General features: G+C 37.7%; 1 protein-coding gene across 1 annotated transcript; it reads right to left on the bottom strand.

Moving 5' to 3' along the window:
• Positions 1 to 6,808: 6,808 nt before the first annotated feature.
• Positions 6,809 to 9,586, bottom strand: LOC105514631 (regenerating islet-derived protein 3-gamma-like). Its single transcript, XM_011946125.1, is given in 5 exon segments — positions 6,809 to 7,104; positions 7,385 to 7,511; positions 8,148 to 8,285; positions 8,488 to 8,606; positions 9,151 to 9,586. Coding segments are annotated over 5 exon segments (528 nt in total). The 5' UTR covers positions 9,227 to 9,586; the 3' UTR covers positions 6,809 to 7,036.
• Positions 9,587 to 22,102: the final 12,516 nt, after the last annotated feature.

The raw sequence follows: 22,102 nt of genomic DNA, 5'->3' as shown, positions 1-22,102 counted from the left end.
TAAGCAAATATGTAATATTTAGGACACACTTATACTAAGAAACTATTTGCTGGTCACCTACATTTAAGTTTAACTGGGACTGTGCTTTTGTTTTATCTTGCAAACCTACATATGCAGCAATGCTGAGTTGCCCCAGGTTCCTGTAGATGTCTGCTAGCATTCCATGCCTGCTCAAATGAGGGCTTTTAGCCAATTACTCCATTTTTACACAAGATATAAAGCTAGGAATGTGATGTCAGTGATGTGGTGAGTAATAAAATGATCTAAATATATTTAGATTCATTGAAAATCTGGTCTTCTTTATTCATGTAAGTGGTGCTTTTCAAATAAAGCATTATTTATTCCATTTTTTATTTATTCAATAAATATTAACAGAAATCATGTCAAATATTGTCTTACCAACTCCAGTCCTGACTGAGGCAAGAATACGTTTCTAGGCCACAGGATAAAAAACCCACTGGGGTGTTTCATGACACTAACTTAAGAAAGTGAGTCTATTCAGTCCTGTAGGAACAAGGTAACTAACCATGTAGTCCATGGAGTGATCGTGGCTCTCAACCCCGTGTGTTCCTTGTTCATGGCAAGGTAGGCACAAAAATTGAAAGAAGGATTTTAGAAAAATGTATACCAACATGACAATTAATTTTTATTGAATCAAAAAATTAAAAAACAAAAAGGTCTTACATGTGTTTTTGTTTTATATTTCATTTTTATAGTTTTAGATTTACAAAGTTATTGTGTAGATGTACTTGCTTCTATTTTCTGAAAGAAATTATAAACAATTGGTATCATTTCTTTTTTAAATGTCTAGTAGAATTCACCAGTAAAATGATGTACACCTATGTTTTCTCTTGTGGAAGGATTTAAATTACTGATTAATTTTATTTAACAAATATAGGCCTATTGAGTTTATCTATTTCTACTTGAGTTTTAATGATTTGTATCTTTCAAGAAACTAATTTGTTTTATCTAAATTACAAATTTTGGGACATAGGGTTGTTTGTAGTATTCCTTTATTATCTTTTAAAAATTATTATTATACTTTAAGTTCTGGGATACATGTGCAGAATGTGCAGGTTTGTTACATAGGTATACACATGCTATGGTTGTTTGCTGCATCCATCAACCCATCATCTACATTAGGTATTTTCTCCTAATACTATTCCTCCCCTAGCCCCCCACCTGCTGACAGGCCCTGGTGTGTGTTGTTTTCCTACCTGTGTCCATGTGTTTTCACTGTTCAGCTCCCACTTATGAGTGAGAACACGCGGTGTTTGGTTTTCTGTTCCTGAGTTAGTTTGCTGAGAATGATGGTTTCCAGCTTCATCCATGCCCCTGCAAAGGACAACGAACTCATTCTTTTTTATGACTGCATAGTATTCCATGTTGTATATGTGCCACATTTTCTTTATCCAGTCTATCACTGATGGGCTTTTGGGTTGGTTCCAAGTCTTTGCTGTGGTGAATAGTGCTGCAATAAAACAACATGTGCATGTGCCTTTGTAGTAGAATGATTTATATTTCTTTGAGTATATACCCAGTAATGGGATTGCTGGATCAAATGGTATTTCTGGATCTAGATCCTTGAGGAATTGTCACACTGTCTTCCAAAATGGTTGAACTAATTTACACTACCAACAGTGTAAAAGTGTTCCTATTTCTCCACACCCTCTCCAGCACCTGTTGTTTCTGACTTTTTAATGATCACCATTCTAACTGGTGTAAGATATTGGCGTGAGGTATCTCATTGTGGTTTTGATTTGCATTTCTCTAATGACCAGTGATGATGAGCTTTTTTTCATATGTTTGTTGGCTGCATAAATGTTTTCTTTTCAGAAGTGTCTGTTCATATCCTTTGCTCACTTTTTGATGGGGTTGTTTGTTTTTCCTTGTAAATTTGTTTAAGTTCTTTGTAGATTCTGGATATTAGCCCTTGGTCAGATGAATAGATTGCAAAAATTTTCTCCCATTCTATGGGTTGCAAATAGACAAATGGGATCTAATTAAACAAAAGAGCTTCTGCACAGCAAAAGAAACTATCATCAGAGTGAACAGGCAACCTACTATCTTTTTTTCATCAGTGGATTCAGTAGTGATGACCTCTGTATTAGGTTACTATTGCTACTGTAGCAAATTCCCTGAAATACAGCTGCTTAAACAGCATAGATTTATTTTCTTTCAGTCCTGAAGAACAGAAGTGGTTAAGACATTTACAGGTCTCAAATCAAGATGTTGGCATGGCTGTTTCCTTCTGGAGGCATGAGAAGAAAATCCATTCTTGCCTATTCCGGGTTTTAGAGGCTGCATGTGGCCCTTTCAGCCATCTTCAAATAAAGCTGCATAATCTTTTGTCTCCCCTCTGACTTTCTGCCTCCCTCTCATAAAGACCTTGTGATTGTACTCATGCATCCAGAATAATCACCCTATCTTAAGATTCTTAATGCAATCACATCTGCAAAGTCCATTTTGCCATTCAAGGTAACAAATTCATAAATTCCAGGAAGAAGGTCTTTGGAGGGAGGCCATTTTTCAGCCTCCCTTGATCTCTTTTTCATTTCTGACATTACTAAATTGCACCACCTTATTTTATTCATGGCTAGTCTGCCTATAGATGCCTAAATTTTATTGATCTTTTAAATCAGTTTTTTATTTTATTATTTTTTCCATTGTTTTTCTCTTTTTAAATTCATTGGTTTCTATTCTGTTATTATATTTCTTCTTCTGCTTGCTTCACAATTAAATAGCCTTTATTTTTTCAGCTTCCTAAAGAGTACACTTGGATTATTTATTTTAGATCATTTTTTCTTTTCTAATATATTCAACTAATATTATGTATTTTCTTCTAAGCACTGCTTTCATTGTATACCACAAATTTTAATAAGTTGTATTTTCATTTTCATTTAGTTCATCTTTTTAAAATTTTTTTAAATTTCTATTTTAAAAAATAGAAATAGTTTAAATAACTATTTAACTAGTTAAATAGTTAAATACTTTTAAAAAACTACTTTTTAAAAATTTCTCTGTGACTTCTATTTTTCCATGTATTATTTAGAAATGTGTTGTTTTAACTCCAAGTATTTTGGAATCTCTCATCTATGTTCCTGTTTTTGATTTCCAGTTTAATTCCACTGTGATCTGACAGCATACTTTCTATGATTTCTATACTTTTAAATTTGTTAAAGTGTAATTCATGCCTGGGAATGTGGTCTATTTAGGTAAATGCTCCATGTGACTGTGAGAAAAATGTGTATTATGCTGTTGGATGCAGTATTCTTTAAGTGTCAATTAGAACAAGTTGAATGATAATGCTATTCAGGTCAACCCTGTTCCTAATTTTCTACTTACTTGTTCTATTAGTTACAAAAAGAAAAGTGTTGAAGTCTCTGTGTACAAAAAAAAAGATTTCTCTAGTTCTCCTTGTAATTGTGTAAGTAATTGTCTCATGCATCTTGTTCTCTTGTTAGGTACATACATGTCAAACATTGTTAGGTCCTTTTAGAGAACTGACCCCTTTTATCATTTTGTAATGCCCCTCTTGATTCCAAATAATATTTATATATGTTTCTGAAATCTGATTTGTCTGAAGTTAACATACTACTCAAGCTTTCTTTTGATTAATGTTGGCATGGTATATCTTCCTCCATCCCTTTACTTTGATCATACCTGAGGATGTGTGTTGCAAGTGGTTTTATGATAGACAACGTACAGTAGGGTCTTTCTTAAAAAAATTCTTCTGACAATCTCTTTCTTTCAATTGACACATTTAGATCACCCAGATTTAAAGTGATTATTGATATAGTTGGAATAGCATTTATCATGTTTATAACTGTTTTCTATAAGATCACTTACTCTGTTCAGTTTTTTTCTTTCCTTTATATGCATTCACTGGTTTTAATTGAACAATTTCTATTATTCTATTTTATTCACTCTCTTATATCTTAATTGTATTTTATTTTAAATTTTTATAGCAGTTGCTATAGAGTTTGCAATATACATTTACAACTAATGAAGTCCACTGTCAAATAACATATAGTGCTTCACTTGTAGTACAGAAACTTAGAACAAAACACTCCAAATTTCTCCCTCTCATCCTTTATGACACTGCTGTCATTCATCTCACTTGTTCATGTGCTGCACTCACAGGAAACAGTTACTATATTTCCTTGAAGCCAATGGTTATCTATTAGCTTGATGAAAAATGAGGTAAACAAAATATTTCATTTAACTTTTTTATGCCTTTAACATTCTTCTTTAAGTAGATCTGAGTTTCAGACCTATATCATTTCCCTTCCCCTCCCCCCAAAAAAAACTTCTTTCAATATTTCTTCCAAAGCAGTTCTGCTCAAAATAAATTCCCTTTTTTGTTTGTCAGAGAAAGTCTTTTATTTCTCATTCACTTTTGAAGGATAATTTTGCTGGCTATACAATTCTAGTTCGGTTGTTATGCCTTCTAATTCGTTAAGTAGTCTATTCCACTAATGGTTTCTGATGAGAAATCTGTTCTAATTCTTGTCCTTGATCCTCTATGGTAAACTGTCCCCCAAACTCTCTGGATTCTTTCAAGATTTTCTCTTAGTCTTTGGTTTACTGAAAATTGAATATAATATGCCTAGGATTGGTTTTTGGTATTTATTCTACTTGCTCTTCTCTGAGCTTCTTGGATCCAGGGTTTGGTGTCTGTCATTAGTTTTGGAAAATGCATGATCATTATTACTTAAAATGTTTCTTTTGCTTCTTTTGTTCTTCTTCTTATATTGCAATTATATATATATTAGAGTTTAAAAATTATCCCACAGATCTTGGATATTCTGTTCTACTTATTCACTCTATTTTCTCTTTGCATTTTAGTTTGGGAAGTTTCTGTTGGCTTATTTTCAAGCTTACTGATTCTTTACTTGGCCAGGTCCAGTCTACAGATAAGCCCTTCAAAAACATCCTGGTTGGGAGGCTGAGGTGGGTGAATCACCGGAAGTCAGGAGTTCGAGACCAGCCTGGCCTCTGGTCTCTGGTGAAACCTGGTCTCTACTACAAATACAAAAATTAGCTAGGTGTGGTGACTGGTGGCTGTCCTCCCAGCGACTCGGGAGGCTGAGGCAGGAAAATTGCTTGAACTCAGGAGGCGGAGGTTGTAGTGAGCCGAGATTGTGACACTGCACTCTAGCCTGGGGGACAGACTGAGACTCCATCTGCAAAAAAAAAATTCCTTTGTTTTTATTATATTGCTTTTGATGTGTAGCATTGTCTTTTGATTCTTTTACACAGTTTCTATTTTTCTGCATAGATTATGCATCTTTTCTTTCCTGTGGTCCATTTTCTTCATCATGGCCCTTTTCACATCAATCATAGTTATTTTAAGTTTCCTAATAGTTCCAAAATCTGTACCATATTTGAGTCTGGTTTTGATGTTTGATTTATCTCTTCAGACCATGTTTTTTCTTATTGTTCAGCAAAATTTTTAGTTTCTCTTGAAAGCTTCACTTGATGTATTGAGTAGTAATAACTGAAGTGAAAGACCTTTAGTGTAAGACTTTTCATTAATCTCACTAGGATTTAGTTTGTGTTTAATGTTTGCTATAGCTGTAGGTGCAAGAGGCTTAAAATTTCTCTCGTGTCCCTGTTTTTGTGTTTCCTATTGCCTTTGTCATTTCCTAATAATTCTTTCTTAAATAGTGTAACTTGCAGCTCCTCAGTTGTGATCTCTTGTCATTAAACTGCATCTGTATTGATGCGGTAGTGTCTGAGCAAGGGGAAGTATCATATAATTTTATGATTAAATCTCAGTATTTGTGTGAGTCTATGCCCCAGGGTCATGACTTTCAAAAATGTTTCTTAACTCTCTTTCTGTTAGGTAAGATGAAAGGCTAGATGGAGTGGACTTCAATGCACTGGTGCTTAGGCCTGATAAAATGCTCATTAGGTCTTTTTACCTGGAAGTAGGTCTTTGTTATTCAGAATGCTCTGGGCTGATTTAGAAATGGTTTCTTTTCTCCTCCTCCTGCCAAAGCCATGCGAGAATTATTCTTGACTCCACCAAGAGAACCTGTTGGGATTCCTGAAGGTAAAATCCATGAAGGTGTGAGGGCTTTCCTAGGAGTGCAATGTCCGTGAGTTTTTCATTCTTAATGCCAAGCTGCACTCAACATCCAGCAGTTTTTCAAAATCACCATTTAAGTGTTCCTAACAGCTTGTAGCTCTAGAGGCTTTTGCTCCAGGTAAGCAGAAATGTAAACAACTCTGCGTATTTAGATGCTTTTCCAGATATTGGGGTACCAACTTGCCCTGCTACCTCAGTTCTCTCATTAGCCCAAAGGAAAGTTGTTGATTTTAAGTTTATTCAGATTTTCTTATTTTAAAGAAAAGAGTAGCAGCCTCCAAAGCTCTTTATGTCAACATCGTAACCAGAAGTTTAAGTAATTCATTTTTTACTGTATTTTACAAAAGTCGCCATGCAACGCAGATTGCAAATTAATGAAAAAAAAAAAAAAGATCCTTCACAGAAAATTATTTGAGAAGTTCTCTTTTAAGTAATGTCAGACTCCCTAGGACTGATTGTGTCACAACATCAGGGACAATGTGTGGGCGGTGAGTGTGTGGAGAAGCACTGTCTTCATTTCTTCATGACACAAACCCTGCCTGAGCAGGGCCCACACCTTCATCACAAATACACTGATGGGGACATTCATATTCATATAGTAATTTCCCCTTAGGGCTGGGTGAAATTGGGAGAAGCCAAGACTCAGTGTTTTGTCCCCCAACTTCTCCCTCCTCTTCCAAAGGCTCTTATTATAAGAATGAAACAAAAGCATACAAGTATAAAGTAACATTATTATTATTATTCTCTGAGATCTCAGGACATGGAAGACAGAGAGGAGCCTGAAATGAAGGTGAGAAAAAAGGAAAAAGAAGGAGGATCACGATCAGGTGGTCAGGTAGGGCAGTTTGGGGAGAATATTCTCTTCCAGGGTGAGTCTTCACACTGGTCTCATGTGCATGATGAGCTGCACACCAAGCTCAGGCTGCTGACTTCCCATCTGCCCTAGTCCTTGAACTTGCAGACATAGGGTAACTTTGCATCACAGTTATAATCTTTCCACTTCAGAAATCCTAGGGAGACAGAATACAAAAGGCATGGGGCTGGGCGAACTTGTGAACCCAATGAAGAGGCATCCCGGGTTTTAGCCTAGGATTTAAAGCTTCTTTCTCATCTTCACCAGTTTCTCAATCCAGGAGAATGAGACTCAAAGAAAGCAGAGATGAGAGGAGATGGGAGAAGACACATCAACACTGCATTTCCTAGCTGAAAAGGATTTCCTGAAGGTCAGGCCTAGAAATTGGGGATGAGGAGAGGAAAGTGCTGGGAAGAGGCAGCTCTTCTGTTTCTTACCTGTGCTTCTTGACAGGCTCCTACAGTGGCCAGGGTTTAAGATGGTGGAGGGATTTTTTTCCCATGTAAAGTCATTCATCACATCAGTGCTACTCCACTCTCATCCATCTCCATCAGGCTCTGAACCCTATAAAGAAGAGGAGGCAGCCAGGTGAAGAAAATGGCCATTGCAGCTCTCTTTGCATGGCTCCTGAGCTGTAACACCTGATTCCTCCCCAGCGTCAAGGATTTTGGTCTGCTCTTCCAGATGCTGCCCTAGAGTCCTCTGCACTGGAACCTCTTCCTTAACTCCTCATTGCTATTGGAAAATCCCAGCCAATAAACACAAGACCTTTGGAATCACTCAAGGTAATATGTTACTTGCAGAACAATAATTGGTGTAGCATTTGTGATTAGCCTGTGAACCTCAAAGATAATGTCTATTCTGTATGGGGGGGGCAAAAATTGATCCTATCTTAATTGAGAATTCCCTTAGAATAATAGATGCAGACTCCCTTAAGCTCAGCTAAATTATTTGTAAGGATTCACGTGAGAAATATGTAAAAATTTTACAAGAGTCCCATTAATTTTATTTAAAGACTAGGGATCTCCACAGAATTCAGATCTTCAGCTGCCTCATGGGCTTCCTATTCTCCCAAATGTCCCCCAGAATCTGAGCCCCATGCTCCCTGAAGTGCTTCCTGGCAGGGGCAGGGGACAGGGAGTGGATCTGAGCAACAATAGCACCTTGAGATGTAACAGAGAGGAGAGGATATACCCGCACCTGTGTGGGGTCATGGAGCCCAATCCAGACATATGAGTAGCTGTTACTAATGCTCCTCACCAGGGAGGACATGAAGGATCCCTCAGCCCCTCTGAGCACAGACACCAGGTTTCCAGAGGGCCGCTTCTGGCAGGCCAGCATTGAGGGAGACGAAGAGAATGAGAGGGAGCTTGAGAACCGCTGGGGAGAGCAGGACAAAGGTAGGTGGGAGGAGGACTGTGTGAAAGATAAGCGTGTTCATCCTCATTCCCAATGAACTCTCTTGAATGGAGACCCTCCTCCCCCTGACACCTGCATGGATTTTCCCCTGTCACCTCCTACCCTACATCTAACCACTCACATCTGCAGCCATCCGGGATTTTGGTGACAAAAACAAGGCATAGCAGTGGGAGCCATAGGCCTTGGAGCCTTTGGGACAGCGGATCCGTGCAGAGGGCAGATCCTTCTGGGGTTCTTCACCTGGGGTGGAAGAAGAGGGAGAGGGTAAAATGAAGAGTGGGGGTTGGGGTGGGAGATGACCTTGGGGAATATCTAGGCCTGCCCTTCGGGAGGAAGACCACATTCCTGACACCTCTTCATCTTCCCTTGTGTTTTCAGAAGTTCTTTATCTCAAAATAGCCCTAGTAAATGGGACACCATCTAGTCTCTTATTACCCTTTCCCCTTATTCAACCATTCAACACTCTCTTCACTCTGAGCTGTCTCTACATTGGGTCCTCCAATCATTGTCCCTCCCCACATCTCATTACTGACCCTCCACACTTTCCCACCAGTCTATATTAGAGTACACTAACTGAATGGAAGTCATCTCATTCCACTGTTAGTGGACCGCCGTGGAGCCTCCCACTGCAAGTTAACCTGAAGGAAGGAGTGATGATGCAGGAACTGCAGGCAGGTTCATTAGACACTACACCATTACCTCATGTGGCACACAGGAGCCTTCCTCCTCTTCTTGACTCTGAAGATTCATAGGAAACCCTGTGCTAGAGGCAGAGCAATCTCACCTTGAACCTGAGACAGGAGCATGAAGCAGGAAAGCAGCATCCACGATAAGCTGGGCAGGGCCATAGGAGGCAACATGGTGTCTGCAACTTGAGGAGGTAGTCAGGAGTCCCTAAAGGAAGCTTGGTCAGTGGGAGAACACAAAGATACCCTACGGCCTCTTGTCTTTTCCCTTGTCTAGTCCCCTAGGACTAAAGTGATCTTGGTCACATCCATCATCTTCTACAGTTCTGAATGAGTTGTGAATCTGTGTACTCCCCCATCCCTGAGTCCTCCCAGGACAGCCTTGCTGAGTCTCAGAGCTCCTGTGCTGCCCGAGGAAGGGACCCTCCCATGCATTATCCTGTATCATGTGCAGTAGCCCCTCCCTGGGTCTCATCTTCTCACAGCTCCCACTTACCTCTCTGGTAGGATATGGTATGGTTTGTCTGGTCAGGAAAGACTGGGTTTTTTAATAAGAGGATCTCAGGGATGGTCATTGGAGTGAATAACAGCAATATGTAGGCAGGACAGGGGTCATGGGGAGGGCTTGGCATTGGTTCAAAAGACAATGCGGAGGGGAGGAGACTCTTCCTGGCAAAGTCTGGGAATTGTCAGAGATGTTGCCTTTTTCTCTGTAGCAGGCCAGCACTTTTCCCACAAACAGTTGAAGTTTGCACTTTTCCCACCCTCTTCCAGATATCTTCTTCTGAGAAACTTAAGGGCATTAAGGCAGTCTTGTGAGTCTGGTATTACATAGTTTAGAAAATATTATGATATTACATAGTTATGAGAAATGTCAAAAGTTTGCTTTTGATCAACCTGCCAGGAACTCACTTCTATAGGCATACATATGAATTTCTTTATACCTTATCTAGTAACATTTAAAATAAATTAATAAAAATTGGGTGGGCATTAAAATTATATCTGTTGGCAAAGACAATGTATTAGTCAAAATAAAGAAAGAATAGAAACCAGAAGAAAAGCAGCACTGATTCAGAGTTGCTACTTCAACTTTGCAGCAAGATGTAAAAGAAGCTTGAAATAATCTTGTGAGTCATTAGGCAAGCCAGGGTCTTATGGAACAGCAGTTAAATATATTTGCCTTCCAGCTACCTTTGTGTGAGAAGACCAAGAGATAGTTCCTTGGTTTATTGTATTTCTGAACTGACAGTTTGATACCTCAGAGTAGCATTCTTAGACTGTGATCTACACACCAATGGGGGTCTTCAGGGCCTGTTTGGAGTGGCTGTGCAATTATAATTTTCATAGTTATACTAAAGTGTTGTTTGTCATTTTCGCTATGTTGACATTTGCACTGATGAGGCAAAAGAAATGGTGGATAGAAGTTCTGGTGCCTTAACATTAATCAAAGCAGTGGCATCAAATTGTATTGCTCATATCCACGTACTTACAAGAAACAAAATACAAGCATTTTTACTTGAAAATGCCCTTGAACTTGATGAATCAGAGTAGTGAATTGGCTTCAGTAAATCTCAACCCTTGAATACATCTAGAGGGAATATTCTGTATGACTAAATGGAAAGCTGACATGCTAAAGTATAATGGTTGTCTTAAGGGAAGTAATTTGTAACACTGAGTTTTAATTCACTATTTCATGGAACACCATTTTTACTTGAAAAATAAACCAAGACAAACTCTACTTATTGACATTTGGGTATTTTGTTAACGTATTTTCAGAAAAGATCAAAGTGAGTTAGTAAATGAATATTTTTAACTTTTCTCTTTTAATATGTATTATTACAAATATCAATAGCTCACATGAACAAAATTTTTTTGAGCATCCTCAATATTTTTTAAGGGTGTAAAAGTGTCCTGAGATCAAAATAGTTTGAGACCTCTGGTTAACAACTAGCTGGCAATTTCCAGAAAATATAGGACATGGAGACAGTATTATATTACAACATAGGAATACCATTAGCCAAATTTAGAAGGTGGGAAATTGTACAGGACAAATAAGTACATTTCCCCAGCAAGCGAATTTAAGGAAATAAAAGAACATATCACTCTTAACATGTGAAAAGTATATCAATCGAATAAAATGTGTGAACAATGTTTGGATCTTGATTTGAACAAATTAAATAAAAAATATAAAACAATTGGGTAAAAGTGAGCATTTGATAATGTTAAGGGACTATATCATGTTCAGATGTAATTATAATACTGAAATAATATTATTTGAAATGTCCTTATCATTTAAGATACATAGCACAATACTTACAGATGAAATGGTTATTCAAGATTTACTTCAAAATAATCTACCATGATAGAGATAAAGAAAGAGAGAGACAGATAAAACAAGAGAGGCCTTGAGGTCATGATAGTTGCGGCTTGGTGGTAGGTACATAATGAATCTATACACTATTGTCTTTGGGTTTTTATCTAAAATATCGGGGGAAAATTTTGAGGAAAAGAAAAATCCAGGGCCATCTTGAGAAAGAAATTTGAAGGACAATCTGACTCAAGAACAAAGATGCAAAGTTCTTTAACAAAACACAAAACAAATTGAATATTCATTGTTGTATATAATAAATGAAGAGAAAGAAGAGTTAATCTTGGAAATGTAATGATAGTTTATTATGATGAACTATTAATGCAATTTCCAAGTTCAGAAATTAAAAGAGAAAAAAAACAGTCATTTTAAAAGAACAAAATCATTAAGTGAAATTCAAAACCTATTAGTAACTGATAAGATGTCTTAGAAACAAGAGACAGGAATAGCTTTAACACAGTAAAGAAATCTATAGAGATTCAAAAGTAAAATACTGAAAAGACTTCCTTAAAAAATCAGAAATGTACAAATGTACCACTTCATTGATTCTATTTAACAATACCGTGTGATAGAAAGTACACTTAGAAAAGAAAAAAAAAATTAAACAGGGAAAGAGTAAATTAAATTGTCACTACGTGCATATGACACGCTGTCTCCATAGAAAACCCAGGAGACTCTTCAAATTAATTATTAGAATTAATGGATAAATTTAGTAAACAAGAAGAATGTGAGATCAACATATAAATCTCAAATGAATGTTTATATTCCAACAGTAGAGTTAGAAAAGGTATTTTTAAGAAAGATACTGTTTTTAATAGGAAGAAAAATATGAAGGATCTGGAAATATATCCAACAAAAATAGTCAAGACCACATAAAAGTTTTTAAACTTTAAAGAAGGATTTAATATATGAAGAAATATATCATGTTTTGGAGAGACAGATTCAATACCCTGAAGAGATTACTTTTCCCTACACAGATGGTCTCTGATTTATGATAGTTCTACTTACAATTTTTCTACCGTATTATGGTGGGAAAGTGATATGCATTTCCTAGAAACCTTATTTCAGATTTTGAATATTGATCTTTTACTGGGCTAGCAATATGCAGTATGATACTCTCTCATGATACCTCAGCATAGGCAGCAAGCACTGTCCTGGTGGCAATACCTCTTGAAAGTAAACAGCTGATACTTCACAGTGTACTGTGTTTTCAGATGATTTTGCCCAACTGTGAGTGCAGGAGGTTTGCTTGGGGGCTATCTTAATAGCTGGCTATCAGAATTCGAAACTGGTACTTTAATAGTCAAGGGCTTGGCCCTTTCTGCCTTCCTCCTAGTAGACCGTTTTGAATCTCCATAATGCCATTTGTACACAGGAGGAGGAACTTCACTCAATTTTGTCCAGCAGTCCTCAAATTTCAGATAAACTTGAATATATAGTGGGAGCAGAAGACAGGGTGTTTATCTTCTGTTACTAACTCTATGGCTCTACCTATTCAAAATGATCAGTAATGAATATGAATTTATCATTACGTTCCCCTTCAAACTTTACTGATGATTTCTCCACTGTCTACTCTTCTGATTTCATATTGGTGCAAAAAATCTATCCCAAGGTTAGTGGTATAAAACAGTTTGTTATTACTTCTCATGGTTCTGTGAGGTGATTAGGATTGTCTGGGTGGTTCTCCCTTGGGAATCATGCAGTTGCATATAATGGCTGGAACTGGAGTCATATGAAGCATCAAATGGACTGGTCTTCAAAGATGATTACACACATGCACATCGGTTGATCTGGTTATTGGCTGAGAGCTGAGCTGGGACTGCTAAAGAGAATTACAATGCAGTGGCCCTGTGCCTTGAACTTCTTACAGCATGGAGGTGTCAGGATAGTAGAACTTCTTTTATTGTTGGTCAGGGCTCAAAGAGGGCAAAGCAGAAGCTGCTGGTCCTTTTGGGCTAGGTCATGAAACAATATAATGCTATTTCCATTATACTCTGTTGATCAAGCATCAGTTTGTATTCTCATGAACTAGCACATTAAACCCTCAATAATACTTATTTAATAAATTAATATGTTCATTCACAATGATTTTAGCAATTAGCTGCTTCTAACCTCAAAATGTTACAGGCTGATAAGACTTCACTTTTAATTTTATTTCTTTCATTAAATTTGTTATTTTGAGTAGGTGACTTTATTCCCCCTGGACCTGTGTTTCTTAATTTTCCAGTGATGATGTTGGACAAAGAGAACACTGAGATATATTCTATAATTTTCCTATTATTGATCAGAATGCTGGAATATTATGAATATGAGTTAAGAGATTTCCTGGAAAACAGTTACTGCTTCCATATTTAAATCTCAGACAACCTTTGGGAAGGCCATCTTCTTATTGTATCAGACAGTTTATTCATGAGCAAGCTTTGGAAAAAGTAAACTATTATAAAACAGTCTGGAAATTGAGCCATTACAGAGAATTTTTCATTCTTATTCTTTTTTATTAGCTATTAGAAACAACTTGTTTCTGAAATGGAAACACATTGACTAAGCTCTCTTTGCATATGTGCATAAATGCTTAAAGAATCATAACCTAACATTTTAGATTAAATATCTTTATTCAAAGAATGATTATTTGTTAAGCACTGTGAGCTTATTCCCTATGAGTCTTTAGAAGAAAGAGCACTTCGCAGAAAGGACTTAATGTGGCAATTGGCATATATATGATAAGTTACCAAGGAAGAATCTGTTCACTAAAAAAACACATTCCTTCAGAAAATCTTTCAAAATTAGTAGAATTTGAGGGCTGTTTTCTAACTTCTTTTTAATTTAGGGACTAATTTGAGTCCAGTTGGAACTTACATACTTAAGACACTGGAATTTGATTTAAATCAAGGAGCAGAATAGAGACCACAGGTCAATGCAGAAATATGTTCTATGAAGGAGAGTGCTCTCATGGCTAATCTTGAGAGACCAGCTTACTAACAGTAAAAGAAAAAATAGAATCAAGAGCAGGAGGAAGACAGGACATATAATCTGAAGTCTCTCAAGATACTGGATCTTGTGGGTTAGCTGAAATTAGGAACTTAGAGTAAAGACACTTTGCTCCTTGAGCCTCACATTTCATGACCTGAAGTGAGAACAACAAAGAAAAAGAGGGAATTTTATAGAAAATACTTCTCAAAACACAACATGTCACATTGAAGGCGTTCCTCTACTCACGTCCCTCCTCCTCTTCCCTTTATGTTTCGTAGATCAATTGTCATTGCTTAGGGGTGAGTGAAGACATCAACAAAATCTCATTGTAATTGAAGGGAAGAACAGGAGTCAAGGACGGAGCAAAATGGGGACACTAGTGTGAACATTAGGCAAGGGAAGTAAAGCAACAAGACTTGTTAAAATCAGCTGTAGGCAGAAAAGAAGTGGCATGTCTCAAGCTGGGGTTGATCCAAGACAACTGGTGAGTGCCAAGGTAGAGCAGTGTGTCTCATCAGGAGACAGAGTGCTCCTAAGACAGATTCAAGGGGCCAATGCTCTCTGGGGATATAGGGGAAAGCACAGGTTCCAGCACTCAGAAATACTTGGAGTTAGGTGACTCAGCCAAGGCAGGGAACCCAGGTAGGTGGGGTGGAGGGGAGTACTGGGTTGGGCTTGCCAGTAAGATTCCCAGGTCATAAATTATCTGAGATAATAGGAATGCTTTAAGGTTGTGGTGCTGTCTTTACTCTATTCGTGATGTTCCACTGGGCCTTCTGATACCCATTGTCATGTACACTGGGCCTCATGCCAACCTATACAGTCGGTCAGTGGAAGGCAATAGTGACTACGAATTTGGGCTCTCAAATCAAATAAGCCCTATTTCACAGGGTTGTGGTAGAAATTAAATAAAATAGTGCATGGATACCATTAAGCATCGTGCCTAGCACATATGATCACACAGGAAGTAACAGCGAATAATAACACTATATGCAGTACCTGGTAGCTCCCAAATAGACAATAATTTTCAGTGGAACAACAGAACAACAGATCTGCAGATGAAAGTTACAGTGAAGTGACTCCTCTGAATCATTTCTGTAGCTTCCCTATTAGTTACAATCATTTTGTTCTGTTTCTTAACCTTAACCTTCAACAATGTTCCCTGGGGGACATCAAGCAAACAATACTTATTCAGCCTTTTCCATTGTCTATATATACTTAAGCACAATATATTTCTTTTTAAGAAGGTATTCAGTTGTTACAAATTTAGGAAATCACTTTAATCATAAAGTAAGTGTTACCAGAGAATTGTCAGACTAATATTTTCAGGAGCTCATCCAAATATAACTAGTATTTATTCAGCACTATTTTTGTGTCAGGCATTGTGCTAAGAGATCTACATAAATTATCTCATCATTATGAGACAGCTATGCTTACCCTCATATTTCATACAAGGAAATGAAAATTTGGAGAAATAGGATTTCTTGGTCATGGTTCTATAAAAGTGACAGAATGGAACTTAAAACCCCAACACCAAAGCTGTGCTCGTAATCACTGCTATTGGCTTCTTCTGGAGGGAAGAGATTGGGGAATAAAAAAGAAATAGAGTTTTGGCCTTTGCTGCAAGGCTGTTTACTTTGATATCATAAGAGAGGAAATGTTTTTTTCTAAGATACTTAATTTACCATTAGGATGAATCTGACATTTAGAAGACCTAAGCCCAGAGAATTACATTTCTGTTTTACATGGAGGGTATTGAAAATACCAGGGAAATTCTATAACCAATAGCGAAGAGTAGTTATTTGCTAAGCTACATTAACCTAATGCATACTAAGAAAAATAATGTGCTCAGTGGAGTTATCAGATCCTCTTTACTTACTCAAAGTACAATACCATCAATTCCTTGTTTCTAGAAAATGACTGATATTGTTCCTGTTTTCTCTATAAGTTTTTCAGATACTGTGAGCCCCAACTTCCCTCTAACTTATACAATGTCTAAATTGTCAGTAGCATCCATTATATCATTTTATTCTCAAAATTATCCCTTAGTGTTAATTCATTCCACATTACAAGGAAGAAATTCAGAAAGTGGACTTAGTTTACATTAGTGACCAAGTCAGGATGAGAACTGTATTCTATTCCTGAATTCTTTGTTCTTGATACTCAACTCCACATTATTTCATTTTGAGTAACATTCTTCAGGCATTCAGCAGGAACGAATTAAATTCTGAAAGGACCCAATTAATTGCTCTTTGACTTGGTAGGTTTTGTGAATGTTTCACTCCAGTTGATAGATTCATTAATTTTAGGACATCTTATTTGCCTTCCACTAATGGAATTCTTAGAAGATGATTTGTTGGTTACCTTCTCTAAGCCTCATGTAAAGTTTAAATGTCATTTTATACAAATATATTTACTGCATGGTATGTTGGTCTAATTAATTTTTGAGAGCAAATAAGAATTGCTCCAAGTCATTTTTGTCTGTAGTTGAACCATGAGCCTTGAAAATGTGGTTGTGATTTCTTGGGTATATGTATATACCCATATGTGTGAATTTAGGTGCATGTGTATGGGGACATAGGTTTAGAACGGTGTTTTTTCTCTGTAACAATTAACATGTTTCAAGTGTTTTTTAGGTGGTATCTTTTATCTCAGTTGTGCTAGCTCTAGGTAATACAAGAGCCTGATTGCAGTATATCCTAGGAAATTCTCTGAAGTGGGGAGGTGAGAAAATCAGCATGCCTAAAGGGCACAGAACAAACTCAAATTCATGACAGTAAATCCAAGGAATGGGTACATACCCAAGTCCATCAAATACAGCTGTCTTTCTCCAAGGGGATGGATTGAGGATGCATGTCAAGCTTGGGAGCTACAGTGGTGCTCAGAAATTTGTGTTGTGTTTGGGAGATCTGAGACAATACAAGGAAATATCAGCAGTCTTGTTGTCAGAGTCATAAAGGGTAGATTTTCAAAACTAGCCTATGTTCCCCTGCAAAACTCAACTGAAAATCCTAAAACCAAGACTGAAACTCAGGCAAGTTGAATAGGCCAACGGTATGGTGAGAATAATTTCTTCTTAGGTCATGAGGGACCTGAGGATTTACTTCAACTAAATATTTACCCTTTCTAGTTTAAGGGTATAATAGGAGAATCTGGTGAGACCAATGATGTAGAAATACTTTGGGGAGACTATGATGTATCCATGAACATGCATATGGATGATAGTAACATCTCTCTCTTCAACATGCTTATATCTCAAGTTTCATTGTATTCTTATTAGACCTCTTGGGCTGGGAGTTTTATACCTTTTAATATACATATTACTTTAAAAAACTCTTGACATATTCAAGGTCAGCAACAAAACTGAAATTATCTTCTACTTCCTTCAAAACAATTTTTTCTATATAACATTTTAAGTGAAGCTTGTTGTGTTGAACATTTATGTTTTCCCATTAAATGAAAGGCAGTGGACAGCTCCACTTACTCTGTTGTATTAAGGGGAAATAGCAATAGAACCTTGTGTCCTTGTACATTTGTTCCCTAGCCGCCTACAGCTTAACACATCTGGTTTGAGGACAGTCAAGAATCCGACCTTTTACCCCACCTGGCTCTTAAATGCAGGTACTCAACATTCAGGGGGTTGCATGAATCAATAAAGCTTTCTTCTCTGCAGAGGATATGACTCACAGTTTATCACTACTAATGGGGACTGAGAGGTGGTCAGGGATATTGCCTTCAAATACAGAAGGCAGCAGGAAAAGCTCCAAGTGTTTGAATTATTTAGCAGAATGTGCTTACTGTGGTGTTCTTGGCTTAAGCTCAAAGCAAAAAATAGAGATCCTGAAATCATAGACTCTAATCATTAATCACCCCTCTCTCCACCATAAGCAATATCTTGGCGATACTCTAAACTGGGTTTTAATCCTCTCACATGGGGGTGGTTTGTGATAAACTAAGTGGTTTTTATCCCCCTGGTTATACACTTTATATACGTTTTAAACAAAGTGGTAAGTCCCTTTCTTTCACTATATAAAGTCAGGAATGCAGCAACAGAATGGCCGTGGGTCTTCCATTTAACAGCATATTCACAAACACTTCTCACCAGCTAATGACGGGAGGCCATGGGTATGATGCTGTTTTCTCGGAGAGCAGCCTCAATCATACCCGTAGCACAGTTTTGGAGAAGAACAAATAACTGAGCTTTGAGGTCATAAATGGGTTTAAATATTAGCTCTAAGAGTTTCTGGTTACGCAAGACCGGACAAGTCACTTAACTTTTCTCTAGTTCGTTGGTGATAAAATATTTCAAGATTCTTCCGAGAATCAAAGGCAAGCATTGACCTTCGTAGCACAGCATGAGGTAAAAGACACGGGCCTTTTACATCTGGTCATTCCGAAGTTCACGTTCTAGCCCACTCTCCTACTGATTGTGCCTATGAATTCTGCTTATGTCATCTCAAACTCTAGTTTGTAAAATTTTTTTTGCCATAAAATGATGATGATAATATCTACTATTTAGGAATTTTTTTTGGGGGGATAACTTAATATTTGCTACAACCTAACAGCTTCTGAATCTTGACCCATTGTCCAGCATTGGACACTCACTTTTACTTCCCACGCCGCTTTGCCTTGAGTGTGAGGTGCTGGGGTTTCATCCTTGAGGACTGCAGCCATCTATCACATTCCTCCATCTGGTCCAACCTTCTCCATCTATAATCTGTGTCTGGGACTATTTTGTTTGTTCTTTGGTCTAGAACTCTAGACCCCTTTTTTATTTCTTTGCGGTAAAATTCAAGTAATCTTGCAAACTACGTGCCAATGAGCAAAAACTAGAAAAATATAGAGATCTTTATGGGTTACTATTCTTTAAGCAAGGACAGTTCCCAAGCGTGTTTATTTATTTCACCATGATAAAACTACATGGAGATATTTTTGTTTCTTCCGTGTGTGTGTGTGTTTAGTTATTTACACATTTTTGAAGGGGAATATTTTTTGTAGACATTCAAAACTGGCCACACAAAATGATGACGTGACAGCAGAGATCTGGAGATCATTCAACATTTATTTAGCTAACAAAAGGGGTAGGTCATCCTATTCAAGCTATATTTGTATGTATGTGGGGATTTCTGGGTGGGAAGTGTTGGCAGGACATATAAATGTAACCTGAATTTCTCTAAGTGTGGATTCAAATAGGGTTCCATTAGAAATAAAAGCTTGAATTTCACGGACTGTTTGACCACCTTGCTAATGCAGGGTTTGCTGAAAAATCTTGCTTCCTGCCACCTCAAGAATTTCTGCAGATTCGCTGGGTTATCTGATATGGGTTTCTGGGCAAGTCTTCTGACATTGCATTTTCAATTCCCAGTAGGTTGTCCACTGAAGTCTCCTACCAGACACCACCACTGATGTATAGTTTGCACACAGGCAATGGCACCACCGATGCTCACATAAAGCCCCCATGGTATCCAGTTGCGGACTATGAAAACGTCCATGCAGAGTGGAGGAGGGGAAGATGGATCTCCCCATCTCACGTTACACCTGGTTAGAGAACTCCCAAAGGAGTACAAAGGTCTCTTGCTGTTTTGGCATCCATTATGACTGAACCCCACTATTTTAGTGCATTTTATTGAAACAGCTGTTTCCACTTCTGGTTAGACACCATCTCTTTCTCATCTGAGGAGAAGATGTGGATCTCAACAATGGGGCTGGGGCAGGTTTTGTGTGATGTCACCACACTGTACTCATGGCCACTCCTTTTCTCTCATGGCCCACACTTTGTAACGGAGTCAAACTTTTCTGCCTGACCTTGTTTTCTTTATATCTCCAAAAAGACTCCTCAGCCCCCTAAAAGTAATATTGGAATAGGCTGGAACAGTCCCAAATGGATGCTGAGGCAAGTTTAAACTTCAGATACAGACACAGTTTGATGCTTATGGAATAAAGCCGAAACCAAAACCCAGGATAAATTTTGTGTGCTCACCTTGGTAGAGAAGTGATGTGAATACAAATTGAAATGCAAAGAGAGCTGCTAGAAATGGAGAGACCAGTTAGGAGGTGAAAATGCTATGCAGATAAGAGAGATGTGTATCCAAACCACCATCACAATATTAGTGATGCTCGATATTTGCAATTCATTAAAAAAATGTGTTTTTTTAAAAAAATTTATAATATGGATCAAAGAAAGCTAAAGTCATATGGATGTTAGTAATCTAAATTTACATATGAAGAAATTGAATCTCAGAAAGGAGACATGACCTGTCTAAGTGCAAACATCTGATGGGATATAAAGCCCTGTTACAATCTAAGTAACAGTAATATGTGCACCTGCAGGACAATTTCAATTATGAGAAGTGGAGGTTTTGGTTTGGGATATTTTAGCTTAAGTTTTGATAAGAATTTCAAGAGGACTAAATGGGCATAGTAAAATGGCCAGAGCCTTATACTCAGTGAGAAGTCATAGAATACAGTCCTACCTGCAGAAGCAATGTTTATACCCCTATTTCTTACATTGATATTGTATTGTTCATAATTTCACCCATTCATGTCTCTCCAAGTACATTAACACTTGTAAAGTCCAGGGACTATATCTTTATCTTTTTAAAATGTTACAGTGCCTAACATGGGGCTAGGTACAGAGGTCTCTAAATTGAGGGGGAAATAGACATCAGACAATTCCTTAGTCCCTGCAAATTTTCTCTAAATCAAACTGTCTGCAGCATGTAAAATAACATAAATAAATATAAAGGCTATGTGATTTATTGCTCTTTCCAGGTTGCAAAGAAAACCTCTAATTATTAAAAAATATATATACAAAAAATGTGACCCTGCAGCAAAGATACAGAAATACTGTGTTAACCTGAAAGTAGACTGTTAGAATTCTTTTAGCAAAGGAGAAGGGGAAACAACCCCAGGTCCCTCACACTGATATCAGTGTGTGTTCAGCTTCAGGCTGAACTTCCCTGGCATGTTTATTGGCCTTTGAAGTTACATTCAACACCTAAGTAATTCCTGGCACAGCTGTCTTGACTGAGCTCCATTATCAGGGCTGCCAGTATATCCACCGGAGTTACTGCATTTTTTCTTCAGCCTTTGAGACTCAATTATCCTGGAACCAGGAAGAGATACCTCAGCACAAGTGGAGGTGATATCCCAACAGCAATGACCAAAGTTAAAATTAGGGGATGGGCAGGGGCCAATAATAGAGACAAAGTTCTAGACGGGTTATTCCTCTGCAGGATCCCTTTGCTATCGATCTACTGACTATTCGTTAGGGTTTGAAGATACCCTACATTTCATCCAAGTCAACTCTGCCTAAACCTAAATACATCCAGTGATGAGATGCTTACTCACCTGAGCCAGGTGTTTTGGTCCCCAGCCCCAGGCTTTTTGCTGCATCACACTCTGGGATCACCTATTACAGTGTAACAGGTTCTGGCCAGTGCTGAAGGACGTACAAGGATGACTTTTGGGATGAGATGGCAAGAGCCTAATCTTATATTCATCACTGTTGATGCAGGGAGGATGTGGCAGGTGTTCTGGAGAAGGAAAGCAAAGTGTGTCTCTGCTCAGAGACTGTAACAGCAAAACCCAAGATGTGTGCAATTAATCTCTGTTGAGTTTGGAGAGTGGAGTAGAAACTGGGGCAAAGTAACCAGGCAATTCAGTTAATCTGTTTCCCTTGAAAAAAATGACTTAACGTTTTCTTTTTCTTT

Source organism: Colobus angolensis, unplaced genomic scaffold (assembly GCF_000951035.1).
Source record: "Colobus angolensis palliatus isolate OR3802 unplaced genomic scaffold, Cang.pa_1.0 Scaffold249, whole genome shotgun sequence".
NCBI lineage: Eukaryota > Metazoa > Chordata > Mammalia > Primates > Cercopithecidae > Colobus > Colobus angolensis.
The sequence above is the reverse complement of the archived record's forward strand: the minus strand, read 5'-3'. Positions and strand labels throughout refer to the sequence as shown.